The following is a 25,483-nucleotide window of genomic DNA, read 5'->3' on the forward strand; positions in this document are numbered from 1 at the left end:
GCAAGCATGCTCTTGCTGACTGAAAAGCCCAGTAGCATAATTACTGTTTTCTTACTAGCTCACTGTCTGTACACATTTCAAAGCCTGGTTGGTGCTTGACTGCTGTGGAAACATCAATAAAATCCCAAAGTGCCAGATCATCAGCATTCTTGAGCACAATGGCTTTTTGTTTTTAGTGTTTTCATTCTTTTAAAGATGCATTTTAGGGTGGCAAACATTAGGACGAATGATCTCTAGGCCTTGGACTCATCTTTGAGTCTGTAATGAGTTAACATCTCCCCCAAGCGAACATTTATTATGAAGGCTAATTAATTGCTTTCCAGTTACAAGAATCCTTTGCATTCAAAGAAAGTAGGATTCACACGCAGAGAATATTCTGTTTATTAAAACAAAGCAGGGGAAACAAAGGGCCTCTCCTTCGAAATCCCTTCTATTTAACATAGCTTTAATCATGAAATGAAACATACAAGCGTAAGAAATACGTACAGGTAGAAAAAGCGCGCATTCACCAACCCAAATGCAACATTAATTGAAGTGAAAACGAAAGCAATGCTTTGTAGTTGCTGGGATGTCCCTGGGGGACAGCAAGTCCATGCTTATCAGCTTTCCTCAGAAGAGACAATTCTGATGAATATCAGACCCACTGACTCAGTCTACGAAACCCTGAAGGAGGGATATGCTTCAGATATAAAAGATCCGTCTTTGATTAATAATTCTACCCTAGTGCCATTCCAGGCCGTAACGACTCTGTGGCACCTCCCGAGAGAGCGAGCCTTCGAATTCCAGAAAGACACGCGCGCACTGCAGCAGAGGCTCCGCACGCCCGCTTCTCGGCTCCCTCTCCCAAGAGGGAGCCCAAGTCGCGAGGGTGTCGCCACGGGAGAGGCGGAAACCCTCATTACATAATTTCTTTCACTGTCTGCAGAGTTAGGGTCAATTACTTGTGCCATAATTCCTGCTTGAAGATAATGAAATCTTAATAAACGGACAAAAGCCTCAAGACAGAGGGAGTGGCCGGCACTACACTACCTGCCGCCGACCCGCTGGGACGGACAGTTCACACCAGAGCCGTCGAAGCCCGTTTTGCTTCGCCAAATAGGGTACGATGGGCTCCGAGAGGCGCCCAAGGGAGGAAAGCGCTTCGGCCGCCACAGAGCGGCTCTCTGGCTGCACAGCTCACATGGAAATGTCACATGGGGTGGGGGGAAGGAATCGGGTCCATTTCAGCTCTGCCTCTTCAAACTGCTGCCTCATCAGCCCTGCTCTTCTCACATTAGCGCGTTTCTCCTGATGTTCATGATCAGCCTTCTGCCATATTCTCTGTAGTCCACGGGCTTCACGTCCATCACGGTGGCCTTAATTCGAGACTCGTCCTTTGAGGAGAGAAAAGCAGTCTGTGAGTGGAGGAAAGCCCGTGGCACGGAGCGGTGGTGATAACCCCCTTTGCTTCAGAGGTTTCAATGATCCCAGCGGGAGAAAACACAAGGGCACGCTGGACTTAGTGTTCAGTCACTCCAATACAGAAAACAATCACCAGTTAGAGCCACGTTCGGAACTTCTGGAGCTGGGAGAGTGGACAGGAGCCCCTCTTCATCCTTCCCTCGTGCCCCCAAGCTCTCAGAAACCTAGATTCCAAATGGGATGGACCGTAGCGGGCTGATCTAGGTCAATTTATTTTCTCTGCAGAAGGGGACACAGGAGCCCAGAGAAGAGAAGTGACCTGCCTGAAGCCACAAGCTAGTTCTGAGAGTGGTGTGAAAGCAAAAGCGCCCACAGCAGAGGAGGAATCCCTGGTCTGGGGCCATCTCAGCTCTGCAAGAGACAAGCTCTCTGCACCTCACTGTCCCTGTCCGCACCACGAGAGCACTGCACGACCCCTCAAACCGTCCCCGGGTCCCACCTCACTCTGACACTCCGTCATAGACATTTGACTCCCTACCTCATTCACTGCCTACTAGCAGGTACTAGGGTTAAGGTGTAATAATAAAACAGAGTGAGGAAACCCTGAAACAAGCAGAGAGAACTCCCCGTCCTCACTCGTTCATCAGGACTCAACAATCCCTTTAGAGGCAGGATGACGGGATGCCCAGAAAGGGTGCAGTCTGGTTCCAGGGCTCAAGCACTTCTGTGTGCATGCGCTCCATAATGACGAGGTAATCCTATTTATAAGGATGGTGAAGAGCAAGCTCTGAAGCTGGGACCGGAATCTTAGTTCTGCCGTGTGCTGGCATATGACTTATGTATATTACTTATTCTCTGCATGCCTCCATTTTTCAGTGGTAAAATGGGGATAACAGTAGTTCCTACATGTGGGTTACTGCCAGGATCAAGTGAGATACTAGATGTAAAATAAAGGGTGTAGAAGAGTAACTGGCAGATAGTAAGTGCTCAATAAATGCTGTTATAGTAGGACTATCCAATTATATGATGTTATAGGCAACTTAAAGGAATTTTCAAGGTAATTTTAACTATGTGCGGTCTTTGTTTCACATACCAACCTCAGGGCCTAAACCTCATGGAAGTGAGTCTGCTAAACACCTTACCATTCTTTGTCAGTACACCAACAAAAAAAACCCCAGGTTGTAACTGAAGAGAACACGCAGCATTTCCCTCTAGATGTTCAACACTAGGCAGAACACTCAACCTCTCTAACTTTGTTTCCTCAGCGCTGGGAAGATCCAGGGAGCTTAGCCCTGGGTCTGGCACACAGTACACAATCAAGTGACAGCTGCCACCAGACTCTTGCTGTGGGTGACAAACAGTAGCTTCCCACCCCAGGTGACCCCACTTACATTGTAGGTCTCTAGTTTCACCCTGATCCTGAATGTGAAAGATCGGAAGTTGGCATTCTGGAAAACTTCCTCAAATGCTTGCTCATTCTGCAAAAATAAACGTTAAAACTTTAGGCATGGAAGCTACCAGACCATTTGAAAATACCCATTAAGATTTTTGAAGGGGTGGGGGCACCTGGGTGGCTCAGTTGGTTAAGCATCTGCCTTTGGCTCAGGTCATGATCCTAGGGTCCTGGGATGGAGCCCCGCATCGGGCTCCCTGCTCTGCGGGGAACCTGCTTCTGCCTCTGCCTCTGCCTGCCGCTCCCCCTGCTTGTGCTCTCTCTGTCAAATAAATAAATAAAATCTTAAAAAAAAAAAAATTTTTTTTTGAAGGGGCGCCTGGCTGGCTCAGTCAGAAGAGCATATGACTCTGTATTTTGGGGTTGTAGGTTCAAGCCCCACATTGGGTGTAGGGATTACTTAAAAATAAAATCTTTATTTTTTCTGAATTTTTTTATTTTTTAAGATTTTATTTATTTATTTGAGAGACAGCACAAGCAGAGGGAGCGGCAGAGGGAGAGGGAGAGACAGACTCCCCCCTGAGCAGGGAGCCCAAGGTGGGGCTCTATCCCAGGGCCCCGGGATCATGACCCGAGCCGAAGACAGACATTCAACCCACTGAACCACCCAGGCACCCCAAGAAAAAAACATTTTTAAAAAGACTTTTGCGAAAAATCTCAAAATTTTTTTACCCCCAGTGGTTTAAATTACTTAGGAATGACTAATCTATAGGTGACATTTCATTACATAAAACTGTTTAGGTAGAGGGGCGCCTGGGTGGCTCAGTCGTTAAGCGTCTGCCTTCGGCTCAGGTCATGATCCCGGGGTCCTGGGATTGAGCCCTCCATCGGGCTCCCTGCTCCACAGGAGGTCTGCTTCCCTCTCCCACTCCCCCGCTTGTGTTCCCTCTCTCACTGTGTCTCTCTCTGTCAAATAAATAAATAAAATCTTAAAAAAAAAACTGTTTAGGTAGAATTTTATTAATAAACTAAAATACTCTACCTATAGTAGTCAAATTCACAGAGACAGAAAGTAGAATGGTTGCCAGGGCCAGAGGAAGGGGAAATGGAGAATTAGTACCTAATGAGTGTACTGAATGTAACAATGGTTAAAATGGTAAATTTTATGTTATGCATATTTCACCATAATAATAATAATAATAAAATTAAACCACTCTTAGAAACACATTTCTAAACTTCAAAAGTTTGTGATGGAATCTCAGGGTTATGAATTTGAGCCCCATGTTGGATGTAGAGATTTACTTAAAAATAAAATATTAAAGGGACCGCCTGGGTGGCTCAGTTGGTTAAATGTCTGTCTTTGGCTCAGGTCATGATCTTGGGGTCCTGGGATCGAGCCCCATGTCAGGACCCCTGTTCAGTGGGGAGCCTACTTCTCCCTCTGCCTGCCACTCCCCCTCTGCTTTTGCGTGCTCTCTCTGACAAAATCTTAAAAAAAAAAAAAAACTTAAAAAAATAAAGTCTTAAAAAATAAAAAGAATTGAGGGAAGAAATAGTCAGAAAAAAGTTCAAGTTTTCATACTGTTTTAGTCTCTGCATTTACAGTTATTTGTGAGCAAGTGAAGAAGGCAGGTGAAATGGGTAAAGATTAGGGAAAGTTTGAAAAGCACAGTTCTCTCCCTCTTTGTCTTGTCCCTCAAACACTATTTAAGCTTTTTTTTTTTTAAGACTTTATTTGACACAGACAGAAAGAGAGCAAAAGAAGAGGGAGAAGCAGAGGGAGAGGGAGAAGCAGGCTCTCCACTGAGCAGGGAGGGAGTCCAACTCGGGGCTCGATCCCAGGACCTTGGGATCATGACCTGAGCCGAAGGCAGACGCTTAATGACTGAGCCACCCAGGCATCCCTATTTAAGCTTTTACTTTTTTTTTTTTTTAAAGTAATCTCTACACCCAGTGTGGGGCTCAAATAGATGACCCTGATATCAAAAGTCACATGTTCCACAGAGTGAGGCAGCCAGGCGCCCCACTAATTAAGCTTTTTTATTAAAAAAAAAGTCTGGTAAGCAGAAAGGAATCAGAGAAAACATTTTATATAAATATGCATAAAATTTCCAGTAACTTTATATAAAATTAATAGTTCGTGTCAGTCAATATTATCTTTTCAAACCACATGGAACAAGAAAATGGTTTTGTTACACAGAACTCTTGTATAAAAGTTACTTCACATATACACACAAAGTCCTCTGGGCTTTCAGGTATGTAAATAAAACAATGTGTTAAACCTTAAGAAAATTATACTAGTTGCCATTATTCTTCAAGATAAGAGAAACCATGGAGCATGTACTCCAAGAATATTATGGTTCCTGAGGGAAGAGTTTCTATATGTCCTCATTCACCAGCGGTAAAAACAGTGAAATGTAATAAGCTCATAAAAAACCCTGAAAAAGGGCGCCTGGGTGGCTCAGTTGGTTAAGCGACTGCCTTCGGCTCAGGTCATGATCCTGGAGTCCCGGGATCAAGTCCCACATCGGGCTCCCTGCTTGGCAGGGGGTCTGCTTCTCCCTCTGACCCTCTCCCCTCTCATGCTATTTCTCTCTCGTGCGTGCTAATAAATAAATAAATAAATAAATAGTATAAATAAATAGTATAAATAAATAAATAAATAAATAAAATCTTCAAAAAAACAAAAAACCCTGAAAAGCTGCCTCGAGCCTTAAAATCTGATATGAAAATAAAGAACCAGGCAAAACAGATGAAAGATACCATCATACTTTAAAGTCAATTCCAGTTCTTTTATAAAAGGGGCTTGTTGGCATTATTTTCAGAGATCTCACAAACAATTTTAAAAAGGTGTGTGCTGGGGGAGGGGGGGAGCCAAATGGACAAACTGAAGACAGGGAAGAATAAGAAAAACACACCAAACCAATGACAAATCTTTTTTTTCTTATTGTGTGTGTGTGTGTGTGTGTGTGTTTCCTTAGTGGTTTATTTAGAAATTTTCTAAGCAATTTGGAGGAAAAGTGGAAAAATCTATAGAGAGATGCTAATTTGTGTGGCCCAGAAAACACAGCTTTCATTGGTCATCTTTACACATTTTTTTTAAACGATTTTATTTATTTGAGAAAGAGAGCATGAGTGGGGGAGAGGGACAAAGGCAGAGGGAGAAGCAGACTCCCCACTGAGCAGGGAGCCCAATGCAGGACTCCATCCCAGGACCCTGGGATCATGACCTGAGCCAAAGGCAGACGCTTATTAACCAACTGAGCCACCCAGGTGCCCCCATCTTTACACATTTTATCTGAGTATCTTTCCTACATTTAGCAAAATCAGTAATCTATTCCCTACATTAAATAAACCTAATATACTAAAATACAAATTTATAAAAATGAAATGGATAAAGTTACCTTAGGAAAGAAAGTTACTTTGTAAGAACTGCATCTGAAGACCTGGAGTAGCAAGTACCTTATATGTGAATTTAAACCAGGATTTGACTCAACTTTTCAGGAAGGTGTTTATTATGTTAAAAGGGCACATCTGTACCTCAGGTTACTTCAGAAGATACCTTCCAGATCTCAAGTGATTGTAGGCACATCAACTTTAGTGTGCTAACAGTAACAGAAGTAAATGTTTTATACTTGTAAAGTGCTGTTTTTAAAGCATTTTTTTTTTTTTTAAGGAAGCTCCACACCCAATGTGGAGCTTAAACTCACAACCCTGAGATCAAGAGCTGCACGCTCTACCGAAAGAGCCAGCCAGGTGCCCACAAAGCACTTTTTTATACATTACTTGATTACTCATTGTTAGTACACCCAAGGTGGACAAAATTTGACAGAATCAGATGAGCTCTTAAATCATCATCAGACTGAGAAACTATATACAACAACCCAAAGAAGTTGAAAAAAATTAAAGAGCAAAAAAAGGGTGTTATTGGCAACTGTTACAGTAATAATAAAAGATGAGGCCAACCTTCTCTTTTAACTCCCCAAGATAAGCAGTGTTTTGTCCAATGATGGTCTCTGCAGACTCTTGGAAACAAGTGACCCACTGATTCTCTTGAAAATCAGCAATATTTACCTGAAAAACACACTATATATTAATTCAGCCAAGAAATAATAAAAGGAAGACATACTCAGAGACTGGAAGATTAACTTTTTCCATTCATTAAAATAATTCCCAAGGAAAAAACCATTACCGCTATATATGCTATATTCTTTCAAAAGAGGAAAATACTGCAGAAAGAAGTTTAAAATGTAAGTCTGGATCACAGGAGGAACACAATATGCCGTGGACATGTGATTTCAGATCTCAGTGGAGATAACAACCCAACTCACCTCTCCTTCAGACACAGAATCCAGGTACACCAGACTAGGTTCCCCTCCAGCTGCAATGCCCTTTGGACTCAAGGTTTTGAATGAGCCTCCAAAGAGTGACAGCAGGTTCTCTGCATTTCAAACTCTACATCCTTCAGTCACTAGTTCCATAAGACTAGTTCCATTCACTGCTGAACATCCCAGACTATTTAAAAGCTTGAGCTTAAGGACCTTCATCCAGCTGCCAAACTTAACTAGCAACAGAAATGAGCAATCAAGTGTCTCCACTTGGACAATGTAAAATTAAACAGGGGAGAGTCAGGGAAGAAAGTGGATCACACAGAATCCACCTGCTAAAGTAAAAGTCTTAGTACCTATAAGAAAGCAAAGGTTTTTTTGGTTTTTTTTTTTTAAGGTAGCATTTGATGATTCTACATATTTGCTTGGCATATACATGGAGGTTTAATATCAAAAGTTATGATGAAAAAATAGGGGACAAGAAAAGTTAAAAACACTCACATATATGAGAGAATATATCACACACTAGGGTTCACACCTACAGTATGTTTACCTCATGCTATTCCTAGAGGCAAAGAGCTGAGGAGGGTGACAATGGAGACATCATCTCGTGAAACCAGTGTGCTGGGATTCCTATTTACGAGTTTCACAGAAAGGCTGATAAACCATCTAAAACAATTTTTTCAGGGCGCCTGGGTGGCTCAGTCATTAAGCGTCTGCCTTCGGCTCAGGTCATGATACCAGGGTCCTGGGATGGAGCCCCACATTGGGCTCCCTGCTCAGCCAGGAACCTGCTTCTCCCTTTCCTGCTCCCCCTGCTTGTGTTCCCTCTCTAGCTGTCTCTCTCTCTCTGTGTCAAATAAATAAATAAAATTTAAATTTAAAAAAATTTTTTAAATTAAAAAAAATAAACAATTTTCTCCATCCTAGTTCGATGAAGTTAAGTTTATGTTTATTTTCTGTAAAAATAGGAAGCTTAAATGTAGAAATGTAGAACTTTCCTGCTGAACTAACATTTTTTTTCCAAATTTTTTTATGTTATGTTAATCATCATACATTACATCATTAGCTTTTGTGAACTAACATTTTAAGAGGCAATTAGAATATAGAAATGATAAGTAAAATCCTTTATTTTTTATCTAAAAATATTTTTAATTAATTCATTTACTTTAAATTTGCTATTACAAGGGGAAAAAAAAGGAAAATGCAGAAGAAACTAGAAATCAACCAGAAATAACCTCAATCAACACTCTGGTATTTGTCCTCTAGGTCTGTTTTGTGTGTGTGTACATACTTCAAGACTATATCAAACACTCCATTTAAAATTTGCCGTTTCAATTAATAAACCTGAACATATATTCATGTCATTTTCAAATATTTTAACTGTAGAAAACTGTCAAATGATTGGCAGATTCTGATGCCTTCACAGTATTCCACATTACAGAGATATAATAAAGGAATTAACCAATAAAATATTAAGGAATTTTAAGTTGTATCACAGTTTTCAAAATAACAGAGTAAGAAATAACTTTACACAGCTGTAAACATCTCTGATGATTTCTTAGAAGAAATTCCCTCCAAGTGTTTAATGTGCCAGAAAATATAAACATTTTTAAGGCTCCTGATATATTACTGCCAAATCACCTTCTAGAAAAATGCAAGAATACCTATTATCATTTAGTATTATGGTTTTTTTTTTTAAAGGACACCCTCCACTTTAAAGGTTTTTAAAACAGACACAATTCTTTTTTTTTATTTTTTTATTTTTATTTTTTTTAAAGATTTTATTTATTTATTTGAGACAGAGAGAATGAGAGAGAGAGAGCACATGAGACGGGGGAGGGTCAGAGGGAGAAGCAGACTCCCCGCGGAGCAGGGAGCCCGATGTGGGACTCGATCCAGGGACTCCAGGATCATGACCTGAGCCGAAGGCAGTCGCCTAACCAACTGAGCCACCCAGGCGCCCCAGACACAATTCTTACAATGCAAAAAAGCCACAGTCCCGCATCAGCATGCAGTCACATTCCTGAGAAGTCAGCTCTACAAAGGCTAAGAGGAACAGATTATCTACAAGAAAAATAACTAAATATAGGCACTGGCTGTATAATTACTGCTCTCCAGAAATGCCATTGCACATTAATTTGTCTTCATACCAGTTAGCAGAAGAGTGTCAGCGATTCTGCATTGTACTACACGCACAGCAACCGCCATCAGCTGCGTATCTAAATGCAACTTTCTGGTATGAAAAAAAGCTCTTAGTAGGAGAACAGACAGTAAGAAGCTCTTTAGCACTTACTCATCTGCAGGCTTCCTACCCCCAGCCATCTTATTTTTGCTGTTGTCTCTACAGGGCCTGGCTCTTGGCAGGGACTCAGGAGACAGTACAGTACTTCCCATCTACCCATTCTACTTACTGACAGGATCATGCGGTACTTGAAGCTGGGAAATTCACTGTCACACTTTTCACAGCGGTATAATCCATTCTGTTGGTCAATCACTTTCTTATTGCAGTCCTGAGTTGGGCAGGCCTGATACATACAGTTCTCCTTGCGAAGATACACGACGGTTGCCACAGAGCTAAAATAGTCGGCCTTCGGGAGAAAAGAATGCCATGAGATCTAGAACACAAGGCCTACGTTCGAGACGGGACTCTGAGGCCGCCCACAGCTTGCCCTTACATGTAAGCGCTCAGTGTTTACATACACGAATCCCTAAGATCCCACTGGCTTTAGAGGGAGTAATTTCTGCTATAGCTTTTGAAATCACTTGTGCTGACTCCAAAACCTACAAAGATAATAAATTAAGTTCTAAAGGGTATTATCCCTTAACAATGAAAGCGAATTCTAAATTAGACCAAATTAATTAATTAAAAACAGAAAAAGACGCGGGGCGCCTGGGTGGCTCAGTCGTTAAGCATCTGCCTTTGGCTCAGGTCATGATCCCAGGGTCCTGGGATCGAGCCCCACATCGGGCTCCTTGCTCGGCAGGAAGCCTGCTTCTCCCCCTCCCACTCCCCCTGCTTGTGTTCCCTCTCTCGCTGTGCCGCTCTCTGTCAAATAAATAAATAAAATCTTAAAAAAAAAAACAGAAAAAGACGCTATGAAAGACAAAGGCTTCAAGAGACAAGATTTGTTCCTCCGGTTCCTCTGACTCTCCCAAGGTAACCGACGGAGGAAACACAGGCGAATGCGGGCGAACCCAGCGCAGCGGTGGCCAGCCGCCCTCCCACAGGTACAACAGCAGCAGTGATTTCCGGGGCCTACAGTCCCCTACATCTTTGTCTAGGCCACGGTGGCAAACTTTGTAGAAAGCCAGACAGGAAGTATTTTAGGCTCTGCAAGCCAGTCACTGTCTCTGTCGCCAACGCACGCATGAGCTGCTTGCCAACCCTGGCCTACGCCGTCGACGCAGGGACGCCACCGAGGTCAATGCAGCAAGGACTATGTCATGTGCTCCTGCTTTATGTTGTCCCTATTTGTTTTGCTTTTTACCTCTCACAGAGAGGATACAGAGTGAATAATTTTGGGGGGTGAACAGTTCCCTCTGGGTGTACTCCGAATTCAGAGCCAGGTCGGCAACCTCTGGGGCTTCCCAATGTCTCAGACCAAAAAAAGGCCAAACAATAATGTGAATGTTTAAAGAGACTGAGTGAGGCCTCAATCTAGAAGGCTCCAAGAAAGTAACTCTCGGGGCGCCTGGCTGGCTCAGTCAGGAGAGCATGCGACTCTTGATCTCGGGGTTGTGCATTTGAGCCCCACAGTGGGTACAGAGGCTACACCCTAGGAGAAAGTCTCCTGGAGAATGCCTGTTGAGTTTTCCTGTATTTCTAGGTAAGATCCAGATTCAATGCACGACTTTAAAGTTTGGGTGCAAATAGGTGCTCTCCAGGCCTGATTTCTTTTTTTTAATTTAATTTAATTTATTTTTTTTAAAGATTTTATTTATTTATTTGAGAGAGAGAGAATGAGAGACAGAGAGCACGAGAGGGAAGAGGGTCAGAGGGAGAAGCAGACTCCCCGCTGAGCAGGGAGCCCGATGTGGGACTCGATCCCGGGACTCCAGGATCATGACCTGAGCTGAAGGCAGTTGCTTAACCAACTGAGCCACCTAGGCGCCCTCTTTTCTTTTTTTAAAAATTTATTTATTTTTAAGTAATCTCTACACCCAACGAGGGGCTAGAACTCACAACCCTGAGATCCAAGAGTCACATACTCTTCGAAGTGAGTGAGCCAGGTGCCCCCAGGCCTGATTTCTTATTACATACTTTAGATCTAAGAGGGACACTGGGTGTCAAGAGAAACTGAAGAGTGGCTGCTCCTCTGACCAGGACAACACAGATCTAATGTTTAATTCTCAAGATGCTGTATGACAGCATCATAAGATGCCGCCGATGACAATGATGGATAAGGAGTACAGCGAAATGAGACAGTAAAGAATAAAAACTATGTTATATAATATGAAAATAATAAAAGTAGGAATTGTGTTTGGGGAGCATAAAGGAGAAATAAATGACTTAAATGTTGAACTGCTGGCAGAATACAGGTTTAGATCAAGACTGGAAGGGGTGCCTGGGTGGCTCAGTCATTAAGCGTCTGCCTTCGGCTCAGGTCATGGTCCCAGGGTCCTGGGATCGAGCCCCACATCGGGCTCCCTGCGCTGCGGGAAGCCTGCTTCTCCCTCTCCCACTCCCCCTGCTTGTGTTCCCTCTCTCGCTGTGTCTCTCTCTCTGTCAAATAAATAAATAAAATCTTAAAAAAAAAAAAAAAAAAGACGGAAAGAGCGTCATTACATACAAACATTGAAAGGAAGCTGCAACTAAAGTCAAATACGAGAGCCAGTTCCTGTCGGAGAATAGTGGCAAACGCTTGGCCCATGAGAGGTTAGTATCGTGCAGCCAGTGGAGGCCCACGTGAACTGCCTGATGTCTGACACGGAGCCTCGTTAATGCTCAGTGTTGGCTCTAACCTCAAAACGCATCTTCTTGGTATGTGGGCATTTCGATTTGCAGGAACAATCAGCAAAAATAAATATGGACCCGAAGTCATTACCTCTTCATTAAGATCCCTCTAAGAATTAAACAACTCTCTAAGTCAGAGTTCATAACTTTTTTTTTGCCTCAAGATACGTGAGAGCTCCCTGCGCGGCAGGGAGTCTGCTTCTCCCTCTCCCACTCCCCGTTTGTGTTCCCTCTCTCGCTGTGTCTTTCTGTCAAATAAATAAATAAAATCTTTAATAAAAAAAAAAAAAAAAAGATACGTGAGAGATGGGGTGCCTGGGTGGCTCAGTCGTTAAGCGTCTGCCTTCGGCTCAGGTCATGATCCCAGGGTCCTGGGATCAAGTCCCACATCAGGGTCCCTGCTCGGCGGGAAGCCTGCTTCTCCCTCTCCCACTCCCCCTGCTTGTGCTCCTGCTCTCGCTGTCTCTCTCTCTGTCAAATAAATAAATAAAAAATCTTAAAAAAAAAAAAAAGATATGTGAGAGATACACGGAGGCATGGCTCCCTCACCCTGGCAGTGATTCTCCACCGTCACGTAATCCTCTGGTCAGAGCACTGGTTAAGAATCATAGCTCTGAATGAATGTCTGACAGCTAGTACCAGAAATCAGGTTTGAAAACTCATTCTTTTGCATACTTTATGTGCTTTTGTGAAGAAAGTTAGGAATGTGGGATACCTTGTCACCATGGCCCAGGTTCTCTGATTTAACCTCATATAAAGTTTTCCAGTTGGTGTTGCTCCCTCCTATTCCTCCACTCTTTAGATCAGAGATGGAAACACCATCTAAGGCTCGTCCTTCTGAGTCAAACCTGAAAAATAAACAAAGAATGACAGGTACTTTATATATATTTATTGAATATATTACTTGTGTCTAAATGCCAGATACAGGCCATCCACACCCCCAACCCCCTACTCATCCAACTTTCATAGGTCATGGTCACGTGGGCTGAAATTAGTATCCTCCTTGTATCTTAAGCCAACTGCAGCAAGGGAATGACCTCTTTTCATCTCAATTGCTTTGATGCCCCCCAGTGGTCAAGAAAGACAGTGCCAAAATACAACAACCTTTTCTTAAATTAGCATCTGGTACATAGTTCTTTAGGCTACTGATGCTCATTCCCAGTCAATAGCTGCATCTTTATCATTACTGAAATATATCAGCATAGAAAGTGGCAGTCCCCATATTATAACATGGTGGCAAAAAACGTTCCCATGGTAAAAGATCTTATAAGCCTGGGGCACCTGGGTGGCTCAGTTGGTTAAGTGTCTGACTTCTAAGCATCTGACTTCAGCTCAGATCACAATCCCAGGGTCCTAGGATTGCCTCAGGCTCCACTCTCAGTGCGGAGTCTGCTTATCCCTCTTCCTCTGCCCCTCCCCCAGCTTGTGCTCTGTCTCAAATAAATAAAATCTTAAAAAACAAAAAAAGATCTGGTAAGCCTGATAATAGAGTTTAAAGGATTATATAATCCATAGTAATTTAACAGAAGATAAATAGATAGCATCTTCTTAGTGAGATTTTACCTATGCCAATATCAAAATTAACATTAATTTGTGCTACAGTATTATTAAAACTGATGATACTTTAAAAAAAAATTTTTTTTTAAGATTTTTATTTATTTATTTGACAGAGACACAGTGAGAGAGAGAGCACAAGCAGGGGGAGTGGGAGAGGGAGAAGCAGGCCCCCCGCAGAGCAGGGAGCCTGATGCGGGGTTCGATCCCAGGACCCTGGGATCATGACCTGAGCCGAAGGCAGACACTTAATGACTGAGCCACCCAGGTGCCCCAAAACTGATTATACTTCTTGATCACATATCAGCTGATATGAAGGAAAGTGGCTCAGAAACATAGTTGTGGCAGGGAAGAGTCAATCTGAGATTAAAAACATGCCAATGTCATCTAAAAGGAGGATAACTAAAAGCTAAACACATACAGAACAGGCTTTTTAAAAAGAGACCATCTAACAGAATGGATGCTGCCTTAAGCTGCAGACAATTGCCTTCACATTCTGTCAGGTAAGCGGCTAAATCCGTCACAGAAGCACAGCAAGGTCCATAAATCTGTTTCACCACTACTAGCTACACCAGTTTACGGTTTCAAAAACTCCAAGAAGACATTTGCCACCAAAGATAGCTCATCAGGAATCAACAGAGCAAGGACAGAGGCAGCCCTTCTCACAATAAAAAATCCCACATTGTTATAACCAAGATCTAACATTACCAATCCTTGCCTAGGTAGGGTGTGTGCACTGAACTTCTCTTTGATCAATGCCAGTTATTTTATTCTGGAGACAGCTATGTCTTTTTATGTTGACCAGGATCACTGTTATTGACAAGTAAAATATGAAGACCTTAATGTGGGCATGCAATTAACCTGGGGTCAAGCTCTAGAGCCCGAAAGAAAATCAAGCAGTAAGAACAAACCAAAGCTGTGGTTATTTCTGGTCAGACTACAGATAGGCCCTGCCTTCTAATGCCATGCCAGCTACCAGGATAGTTACATATAGATGCGTGTGGATACTCAGAAGGCCGGCTTGAGTGACATGAACACTCGAGTAGCTGTTTCATGAAATCATTCAAATACTAGTGCTTCTAGTGGCTCACACTACACTCAGAATAAAAGTGAGAAGTCTGTCACAGGAACTAATTCTTTAAGTACTAAAACCCTAGGCCAGAAGTGGAACCCGACACAACTCCCCTGGGACTACAGCTATACAAATTATTAAAGCTCAAGCTAGTTAAAGTGTTTTCCCTGACCACATCAATTCTTGCATACCGTGTTTCAGTTTGAAGTGCTCCTTAAAGGCAGAGTTTTAACACCCTACAAAGCTAGATACAGTGAGATTTTAATAGGCTCTCCTCAGCCTGAGTACTTGGGAAATAACAATACAATGCCAACAAAAGCCCATTGTTCCCACTGCACTTTATCAGAGTCCAGTGAACACACACCAGAAGATGCGTTCAGCACCAAGTGGACAAAACAAGGAAGCACATTCTTCCCCCACCCCCTGGGAGCCTGCAGCTTTAAACCTAGGGAAAAAAACTGCCCCCCACAGTCCTGCCCACAGCTGTGAGAGCCTGGTAGCCCCTTACTTTGGCAGGATCGAGGCCGGCTGCAGCACAGCACTTCCATTCTGCCGGCCTCCTCTGCAATATTTGGGTCTGTCATGGGATTACAGGTTTGTCAGTTTAAGGGCTTTAAAGCCATCCTCTCAGAAGGCATAATGCTTCCAAGAAATATAGGAACTGCTCGATTCAGTAACAAAGCCCTCTGCTCGGCAGACAGCTCACATACTGATCGTGAGAGCCAAAAGAGCCAGCTCTTCTCACTCAAAGGCCGGGCTCAAATAAACCCTTTGTTTAGTCCCATAAAACCTACCATCCACGAAGCTTATAGGCCTCTGGGATGTCAGGATTCACAATGACCGTGCTTGAAGACAGTACAGAGAGGCTCCGTCCACCAAAATCAGAAACTCTGGCTCCTTTGATAGCCATCACGGGTTGTCTAGAACCATCAAATCTATCAGCCTGAGTATTAACAAAAACACCAAACAAATATAGTGAACAGGGGTCACTAGCAGGAAGGACACAGAACATTTTTATAGAAAACAAGGAAAACAGTCAGTAGCAGAGTAAATGCAATAAATGGTACATGGAATCTATCCAATATAACCTCACACCCAGGAATCTGTTCCAAGATAAAGCAAAACTAATCTAGAGTTAGAGGAAAGATCATTTCACTGTGTAAAACTAAGATCACAGCATATTTCACAAAAGTAAATCAAATAAAGGATTTCAGATATTCCCTGGCCAGCTCAATCCTTCTTTAGGAAGGGCCTATACGGCCAAAGCCCCACAACTCTCAAGACAAGACAGCCGCCCGGCTCTCTACGTCTCTGCCTTCTGCACATGCCCCAACTGCTCAAGCAAATACTTACATCCTCCCCCCACAGAGTAGCGGTGACCACTTTCCCTGACATGTCCATCAAATAGATATTTCGCTTAGAAACTTCTCTGTTGTTAGATTTCACTGTGATTTTGGTGGCATCTTCGTAGCTCTTGCAGATCCCAATTATGTCTAAAATACAGGCACAATGTGTTAGCAAAAATGGTCAAGGCACCCATTACAGCATGATCAAAGGCTGAATGGCAAGCACTTCAGTCCCTTACATGTTGCAAACAAAACCAGTAATCACAACTCTCTTTGCTCTCATACACAGACTTACCTATAAGTGAGTCTTTAGGCTTGTTCTCCAGGTCACTAATCCCTGTGAAATCAAACTGAACTGTAGGTAAATGATGACCATGTTCACAGGGCATGACAGAAGTCTCATTGTTGAAGGTCATCTCATAGTCATTTTTAACAGCTGTGAACTGTTTGTTAGCAATCTTCAGGATGCCTTTAGAGATGTAATAGACCTGCAAAAGAGGCAAGCCATGGAATGTGGGTAGTCTATCAGATTCAACAAACAACTCCTTACCACCACGCAGTTCTCCAATGGACGAGAGATCCCTCCCTCCTCCCGGTACCACTCAATGGTTTCAGTTCTCAACGTAACACTACCCTACCTTGTTCATGTCGATAAGGGGAAAGAACTTGTCCACTTGCTCATTGAAAGCAGTAGCTCTGATTTCACCCTGCAGAAGCATGCAAGAGCAGGTCAGAATTGTGCTTATCAAATTTTACCCCTGATCTTTAAGGCAGTCACACAGGCACAAACGGAATGTGTGAGAGCTACGGACACCCCAGAAACACACATTTTATAGTCACATATTCAAGTTATTCACAATGGAACAACCTAGGGTTAACTAGCTGATCCTGCTGTGGTGCTTTATTAACCTCAAGTTAGAGACCTAAAAAAAAAAAAAGCAAACAAAAAAACACAAGAAACCTAATGATTTTAATATTCTGATAACAAAAATAAATTCTGAACACTGAGTGACACAAATGAAGCCCACAAGGAAGTGTGATGAGCCAAATGATTCACCAGCTGCCCTCACGCTCCTACCAAGCAAGGAATTACATCATATTTGGGAGTCACTGCCAAAATGTTGTAATACATCATGTTTTCAAGTTGCTTGTAATTTGATTTTCACTTTTACTTTTCCATCAGTCAAAATACTACAGACAGGGGAGGCTGGCTGGCTCAGTTAGGGGCGCATGCGACTCTTGATCTCAGGGTTGTAAGTTCAAGCCCCACGTTGGGTGTAGAGATTACTTAAAACAAAAACAAACTTCAGATGAATAAGAAACTTAAAGGGCTGAAATTTTAGCCAACTGACAGATTAGACCGATAATCTGGTAAAAAATTAGGTTCTGATATAGATTCTGCCACCATACAGTCAATATATTTGGGGTATCAGTCCATCTTCCAAAAACAAACCACCTATTTTTTTTCTGCCTGCTCAGAAGTCTGAGCCAATAGGAAATACGCAGCAGCTTGAAAACAATGTATCAAGTACATATCAGGAATTATAAACAAAACTAACAGAGAAATGGCTAACAAGACTGTCGAGATTCCACATTGTGGATTTTTTGTCTCTTCATCACGGTTTGGTTTTGTTTAAGTAAAGCATAGAGTCTACACAGGCAGAATCCATCTCCCACAAAACTGTTCACTTCTCAAGGCGGCTGGTGCATGCTTTCTGCTGTGAAAAACAACACTTTGCTCATAAGCAGACATCACTCCTCACAGCTTCAATTTAGCCTGCAAACAGGTCAGACAGAGTGTCTCTGGTTTCTCTTGCTCATGAGGATGCTCAAACATTTGAAAACTAATTTCTACTGCTACAAATGCTTTCATTTAAAATCAAGGATTTCAGGGGCGCCTGGGTGGCTCAGATGGTTGGGCGTCTGCCTTCGGCTTGGGTCATGATCCCAGGGTCCTGGGATCGAGCCCCGCATCGGGCTCCCTGCTCCGCGGGAAGCCTGCTTCTCCCTCCTCCACTCCCCCTGCTTGTGTTCCCTCTCTCGCTGTGTCTCTCTCTGTCATATAAAAAAAAATTAAATTAAAAAAATAAAATAAAATCAAGGATTTCAGGGGCGCGTGACTGGCTTAGTTGGTAGAGTGTGTGACTCTCAGAAATAAAATCATTAACATCAAGGATTTTAGGGGCGCCTGGTTGGCTCAGTTGGTAGAGTATGCGACTCTTTTTTGTCGTTGTTGTTAAAAATTTTGTTTGTTTAAGTAATTTCCACACCCAACATGGAGCTCGAACTCACAACCCCGAGATCAAGAGTCCCATGCTCTAGGGGTGCCTGGGTGGCTTAGCCAGTTGAATGTCTGACTCTTGGTTTCGACTCAGGTTATGATCTCAGGATCATGATCTCAGGGCTGTGACACCAAGCCCTGAGTCAGACTCCGCACTCAGTGGGAAGACTGAGAATCTCTCCCTTTCCCTCTGCACCTCCCCTGCAACTCATGTGCTCCTTCTCTCAAGTAAACAAATCTTAAAAGAGAGAGAGAGAGAGTCAACAGAGTCACATGTTCTACCTACTGAGCCAGCCAGGCGCCCTGAGTATGTGACTGTTGATCTCAGGGTCATGAGTCCAAGGTGCACTTTGGGCACGGAGCCTACTTAAAAAGAATAAATAAACTAAAAAAAATTTTTTTGGGCGCCTGGGTGGCTCAGTTGTTAAGCGTCTGCCTTCGGTTCAGGTCATGATCCCAGGGTCCTGGGATCGAGCCCCACATCGGGCTCCCTGCTCGGCGGGAGGCCTGCTTCTCCCTCTCCCTCTGCCCCTGCTTGTGTTCCCTCTCTCGCTGTGTCTCTCTGTCAAATAAATAAAATCTTTAAAAGAAAATTTTTTTAAAAAATAACATAACATAAAATAAAAGGATTTTATTTAAGACCTTTAACCCTTTGGGGCACCTGGCAAGCTCAGTTGGTTAAGCATCCGACTCTTGATTTCAGCTCAGGTCATGATCTCAGGGATGAGAGATTGAGCCCCACGTCAGGCTCCAAACCGGGTGTGGAGCCTGCTTAAGATTCTCTCTCCCCCTCCCCCCACACAACCCCCTCTGGGAAGAAAAAAAAGACCTTTAACCCTTTGCTCCTAGACAGCATCAAAAGACTATAAAAAAGGAAAGACAATAGTAACAATCATGTTTATTTTTGGCCTACTCCGGTTTTTCATCACACAGGCCTGTTTCTCAGACTGCTCCTATCTGCCCACTTGACAAATACTCACACTTTCATCAACTAGTTCTATGGAGAAAAGCTTCCCTTCCCCTCGGGAATTGCTCCAGGTACGGATCTGACTTTTGTTGGTAACTCGAGCACAGATAGTCCACCTAAAAATCAAATAGATTATATTAGTGCTCAGAGGCTTACCTGGGACAGATCTAAAAGGTTCCCTTCATCTTCCTATAGCCTTTCTTATGCATATTCCATTTTTCAATGTAAGCTGTATTTTAGTCCAGCTAATTAAAACCCCAAGATGACATACAGGTTTGACAGTTTGTAGAATAAGCAAGTAGTAAAACATACAAGATGATTTAACACTAACTCATTCTCCTGTCAAATTAGTAAATTTATAAACTCTCTCCCTTCTCCAAAAAGCATCACCAAGGCAACGGTATCCCCTTAATGAAAGGTTCTAAGCTAGACGATGCAGTAATACCAGCAATTATATTTTGCCACTATTTTCAATTATGGGAACTGATAAAACTGGTGTCAAACTTCTGTCTCCATTCTGACACACCTTGAATATATAAATACAAAATTATGGGACATGGTATTGGTAAGCCACCAAAAGAAAACACGCTAAAGCAGTATGACCTCAGACAGAGGCCACTTAAAAAAAAAGGAGGTACAAGGGGCGCCTGGGTGGCTCAGTCGTTAAGCGTCTGCCTTCGGCTCAGGTCATGATCCCAGGGTCCTGGGATCAACCGCCGCATCGGGCTCCCTGCTCAGCGGGGAGTCTGCTTCTCCCTCGCATGCCCTCTCTCTCTCTCTCTCGAATAAATAAATAAAATCTTAAAAAAGAAAAAAAAAAGGAGGTACAAGATCCAATACCCAGTCCTGGGGCCCATACTGAACACAAGTGTTGGGCACATTAGTTACCTTACTCATTTTCCCTGCACTGCAAAAAATTGAAGATTAGATAAAAACATATCTGAAAGAATTCTGGAAAGAGAACTCACTGATTTTTTTTTTTTTTTTAAGATTTTATTTATTTATTTGACAGAGAGAGACACGGTGAGAGCAGGAACACAAGCAGGGAAGTGAGAGAGGGAGAAGCAGGCTTCCCGCCGAGCAGGGAGCCCGATGCGGGGCTCGATCCCAGGACCCCCAGACCATGACCTGAGCCGAAGGCAGACGCTTAACGACTGATCCACCCAGGCGCCCCAGAACTCGCTAATTTTTAACTGCTACAATTAACTTTTTTTTTTTTTAAAGATTTTATTTATTTATTCGACAGAGAGAGAGAGAGAGCACAAGTAGGTAGAGAGGCAGGCAGAGGGAGAGGGAGAAGCAGACTCTCCACTGAGCAGGGAGCCCGACACGGGGCTCGATCCCAGGACCCCGGGATCATGACCTGAGCCGAAGGCAGCCGCTTAACCGACTGAGCCACCCAGGCGCCCCTACAATTAACTTTTAATGGAAAGTATCTGTTCAGGGTATATTAATAATGTGGCTATACAAACAGTACAGATTCTCTTAGTCTACTAAATCATAGTAACAGTTTTTAGACTGAAAGTCACTTATTTATATCATGAGAAGATGAAACACCTTCTGAATTACAAAAAATATTTATTTTTACTCATAAGACGATAAATGGATTCTTTAAGCATTAAATATTTTTCAATTCAAATTCTTTCAAAACAAATGAAACTCCATAGGCTATAGCAGATTGCTTTTCCTGCCATTCTTCTATGGTAAGAGAGTTGAAGTTTGCCACAATTTGTACCCTCTTCCCCCACTGGAGGAAAAAAAAAAGATGGGGGCACCTGGATGACTCAGTCATTAAGCATCTGCCTTCTGCTCAGGTCATGATCTCAGGGTCCTGGGATCGAACCCCCGCATCGGGCTCCCTGCTCTGCGGGAAGCCTGCTTCTCCTTCTGCCTGTCGCTCCCCCTGCTTGTGTTCCCTCTCTCACTGTGTCTCTCTCTCTGTCAAATAAATAAATAAAATCTTAAAAAAAAAAAAAAAAAGATGAAACTTACTTTATGTATGGTAACCCTGACGTTCACACATAAATAACTCTAGAGCCCGTAATAACCTCTAACCTCATATCGTAGGCACATTCTGAACTTACTCTATGGAATAACTCACTTGGATTGGTAAGGGGTGAGGCTGGCAATGGGTACCACTTTGACCTGTGTTCCTCCAGAACTGTTCACGAAGCTGGTACCAGCTTTTCCAAGTGTCTTTGAGGCACCATAAGTCTTAGATGCAGTGGAACCTTTAAAAACAAACACAAAGAAGGACCATCATTATTCTATGTAAATTTTATATAAATTTTGTACTAACTCTCAATGACAGAGGTGTTGCTGGTGAAATCAAACAAAATGAGAAGCAAAGTTTTTCCTTTTTAGTAATCAAGAGATATGGAGATCAGAGACCAAAACAGGAGGCTAGAAAAGCAACTGAGAATGAAGGCCTGGGCACACAGAAGTTTACTACATTTGCTAACTGAAGCTCTGACTAAAGTCAAGATAATAATTATACTGAGTATAGACAATGCTCTTTCAGAGGCCCATCCTTCTTTTTTTACCCCCCCAAAGATTCTATTTATTTATTTGACAGAGAGAGAGTGAGAGTGAGAGAGAGAGAGAGAAAGAGAGAGAGCACATGAGCAAGGGGAGCTGCAGAGGGAGAGGGAGAAGCAGACTCCCCACTGAGTGGGGAGCCCAATGTGAGCCTCGATCCCAGGATCCTGGGATCATGACCTGAGCCGAAGGCAGACGCCCAACCAACTGAGCCACCCAGGTACCCCGGAGGCCCATCCTTCTTAAACTGTCCTTTGTATCAATGGGCAAGATAATGGGTCAGAGAAAATCAACGAACCTTCTTGACCGTAAAACTGATAGCAAGTCACTAGATGCATAAGAAAAAAAAGCAAGGGGCGCCTGGGTGGCTCAGTTGCCACATCGGGCTCCCTGCTCTGTGGGAAGCCTGCTTCTCCCTCTCCCACTCCCCCTGCTTATGTTCCCTCTCTCACTTTGTCTCTCTCTGTTGAAAAAATAAATAAAATCTTAAAAAAAAGGAAAAGGAAAGGCTAGGAGGTAAGGGACATACTGAATGAACCATATGAGGTGAAGGATACCTATCACAAATATTTTACCTCAAAACATCCTCAGAAAACTCACCGTGTTCAATAGATCTACAGGACTAAAAAGTCTATAATGAAGTCTATGGGACTGGGTTTAGTTGGGAGCAAAGGACATGAATCACTTTTTGGTTCAAGACAACTAGGCGGCTGGGCACCAGGATCCCTTCTGCTTTTTTATCCAAGCCTGAGCAGCTACCATGTGCTTGGAAAGAGCAGGTAACTAAAGCCTATAAACACATGAGCTCCTTTATATGCACAGTTTCTATAAAGTTTCAACCTCCAAATTGAGAAAATATAATTTTGTCCAATTACTTCATATCTTCTCTACCAAAGCATTTCTTTAGGATGGAATTTGGCTGGAAATGTAAATCTACCATATTCAGCATTTCTTTTTCTTTTTTAAAGATTTTATTTATTTATTTGTCAGAGAGAGAGAGAGAGCGAGAGTGAGCAGCACAAGCAGGGGGAGCGGCAGGCAGGGGGAGCAGCAGGCAGAGGGAGAAGCAGGCTCCCGGGCTGAGCAAGGAGCCCGATATGAGGCTCGATCCCAGGACCCTGGGATCATGACCTGAGCCGAAGGCAGACACTGAACTGACTGAGCCACCCAGGCGCCCCCAGCATTTCTTTACTGAGTTTCTACATCCTGTAAGACACTATTCCAGGTATTTGTAGCACTTAGTAAAAACTATACATAGACTGTCCTGGATCTTAACATTTTCTATTCTAACTGGGGAGTCAAGAGAGAACTATACACACAACAGTAATAATTGCCTCAAGATTATGCAAGGAAGCACATGAACTCTGAAGAATGTATGTGTGTATACATACCTAATACTCTCTATAAAATACAGTTATATATAACACACACACACATGCTACCCCTCAATACACAGCCAGTCTTTTTTTCTTTCGCCACCCAATTGATGTGTGTTTAGACAACATTAACTGATTTTTAAAAATAAATGTTAACATAAGTCAAAGATAGACAATTTGGAAAATCTGTGGGAGGAGGGAGAAGAATAACATACTATCTGTAGTTCAGCCTAAGGAAGTGACTATTAGATTATTTACCATCTTAGATACTAAATCTATTCCATGACCTCCTTCAAAGTACATAATTTGCGAGTTGTGTATAAATAGATCCACTTATGGGACGCCTAGGTGGCTCAGTCATTAAGCGTCTGCCTTCGGCTCAGGTCATGATCCCGGGGTCCTGGAATTGAGCCCTGAGTCGGGCTCCCTGCTCAGCAGGGAGCCTGCTTCTCCCTCTGCCCCTCCCCCTTGCTTGTGTTCTCTCTCAATCTCGCTCTCTCTCTCTCTCTCTCACTCTTTCTCTTAAATAAATAAAATCTTTAAAAAAATAAAATCAATAGATCCACTTATAAAGGGAGATAGATAGAAGGTACAGATATTGCAAGGTAGATAAAAATATCAAAGACCAATGGGGAAAAAGTCCCATGTCCTGGAAGTTTCACAACAATATTAGTGACATCTTAACTTTGCCTTTCTTAAAATCTCAGCATTCAAAATTAGCAATTAATAGTTGAGGGGAGGAGAAGAGGTGGAGTATAAGAAGCTGTGACAGAAAAAACAACCTCTAAAAATAAATCCAACCTCTAAAAATAAATCCAACCCAAATCATCATTTTCAATAGTAATTCCTAAAGCGAAGGCCAGAAAGTAAACAAAATGGTTCCATTATAGCCTCTCAGGACCTACTGCAGAGAGCGTTAAAGGGAAAACTACTTCTCATCCATGAGACTGGGAAGCAGAACCTATGACCAATATAAATGATACCATCTTCACGTTAAGATAAATTCCGATGAGAACCCGAAATGGGAAACTTGGAGAAAGACAAGTGGATTCCAAATAGTTAAAAGGCGAGAATTTAAAAGGTATGTAAATTCGCAAAGTCAAGAATGTAAAACCTAAGATGTGAGAAAGTACCAGATAAACTATTATTAACAGAGAACAGTATATCATCCTGATAAAAATAAGCATATTAAGTATCTTTAAAAGACTATCTTTAATCATTTGTTCAATCACACACTTTACAATGAGAACTGGACTTCTCCTTTGCAAGAAGCAACAGTCATGAACAGCATTTTGAAAATTCCCTTTAGTCCCAGATTACATTTCAAAACATTATTCAGAAGCCTGATACATATAATTAGCACATGTCCTCATGTGGCCATTTACCCATTGCTGAGCTCCCATTCTGCTGCTGGAGCTTGTTGGCTGGTGGGTTGGCCGCTGAGCCTGAGGAAGGAACTATCTGCTGCTGCCCATGTCCTGAGGATCAAAACAAAGACAATTTTAGTGCAAATAATGCAGGTTAAAAGATTTAAACTTAGGTAGAAGAAATACTCTGAGAAAGTGTAAATGTTTTATTTTGTCAAAGACTCTCATGGGTCAGAATTCATGCTGGGGTATTCAACTGCATGCAGTCAATCAGCCAGGGGTTCACCTCTGTTTTCATTATATAAAAGGTTGGCTCCATTTACCTTTCACCTGCTTATAATTGATAGCCTTCAGTTTTAATGAGGTTCTCCCCTAAAGCCTTGCGCATTTCTCCTGCATGAACCTGAAGTCAAGTCACTGGGCTGAATCTGTGACATTACCACTATTTCCATAGCAACAAATCGATGTCATCAACAGAACCGTGTTCACGGCAGGATCTCTCAGAAGAAAAAGCTGGGTGGTAAGAAAAACCTAAAAGCAGTTCAATTGTCTCTGAAGTGCTCCTGCTTCAAAGGAAAAGGAGACATTCAGAAAGGATTCTACCCTTTCCCTCCCAAACAAAGCAACCTTATTTCTCAACTGACAGTTGGTGGGAAATAAGAGTTGAAAGAGCCTTGGGTACCGTGAAGTGCTAGCGCACTGTCACAGCGGGGAGGGACGGGATGGAGTTCAGAAGCAGGTGGCAAGGAAACAGGAAGATTAAAAGGAAGGGGGGAAAGGAACAGGTGTCTCAGGCAGAAAATAAGTGCCATACCACGAGACTATTTATTTGCCCCTCACCCTTTCTACAAATGTTTATGAGTTGAAGAACATTAAAGTTGCAAAATACACCTAATTAAAAAA

General features: G+C 42.6%; 1 protein-coding gene across 3 annotated transcripts in view; it reads right to left on the reverse strand.

The window, feature by feature from the left end:
* Nucleotides 1-365: 365 nt before the first annotated feature.
* RPA1 (replication protein A1) overlaps nt 366-25,483 on the reverse strand; it is a 73,962-nt gene continuing 48,844 nt past the window's right edge. Inside the window, exons 6-17 of one of the 3 annotated variants that reach the window (XM_045889621.2) lie at nt 24,599-24,691; nt 21,401-21,530; nt 19,313-19,415; nt 16,690-16,758; nt 16,347-16,539; nt 16,059-16,198; nt 15,500-15,648; nt 12,795-12,927; nt 9,537-9,713; nt 6,761-6,868; nt 2,793-2,879; nt 366-1,373 (exon numbers count right to left, since the gene is read on the reverse strand). In XM_045889621.2, coding sequence (XP_045745577.2) covers nt 1,269-1,373; nt 2,793-2,879; nt 6,761-6,868; nt 9,537-9,713; nt 12,795-12,927; nt 15,500-15,648; nt 16,059-16,198; nt 16,347-16,539; nt 16,690-16,758; nt 19,313-19,415; nt 21,401-21,530; nt 24,599-24,691 — 1,487 coding nt within the window. In that variant the 3' untranslated portion in view covers nt 366-1,268. Of the gene's footprint in view, nt 1,374-2,792; nt 2,880-2,993; nt 3,117-6,760; nt 6,869-9,536; nt 9,714-12,794; nt 12,928-15,499; nt 15,649-16,058; nt 16,199-16,346; nt 16,540-16,689; nt 16,759-19,312; nt 19,416-21,400; nt 21,531-24,598; nt 24,692-25,483 lie in introns of those variants that run through there. The other 2 variants (XM_064582363.1, XM_064582362.1) reach the window with 2 other exon arrangements.

This window comes from Mirounga angustirostris, unplaced genomic scaffold (assembly GCF_029215605.1).
Source record: "Mirounga angustirostris isolate CCGP_5_RB_7025 unplaced genomic scaffold, mMirAng1.0.hap1 SCAF_17, whole genome shotgun sequence".
NCBI lineage: Eukaryota > Metazoa > Chordata > Mammalia > Carnivora > Phocidae > Mirounga > Mirounga angustirostris.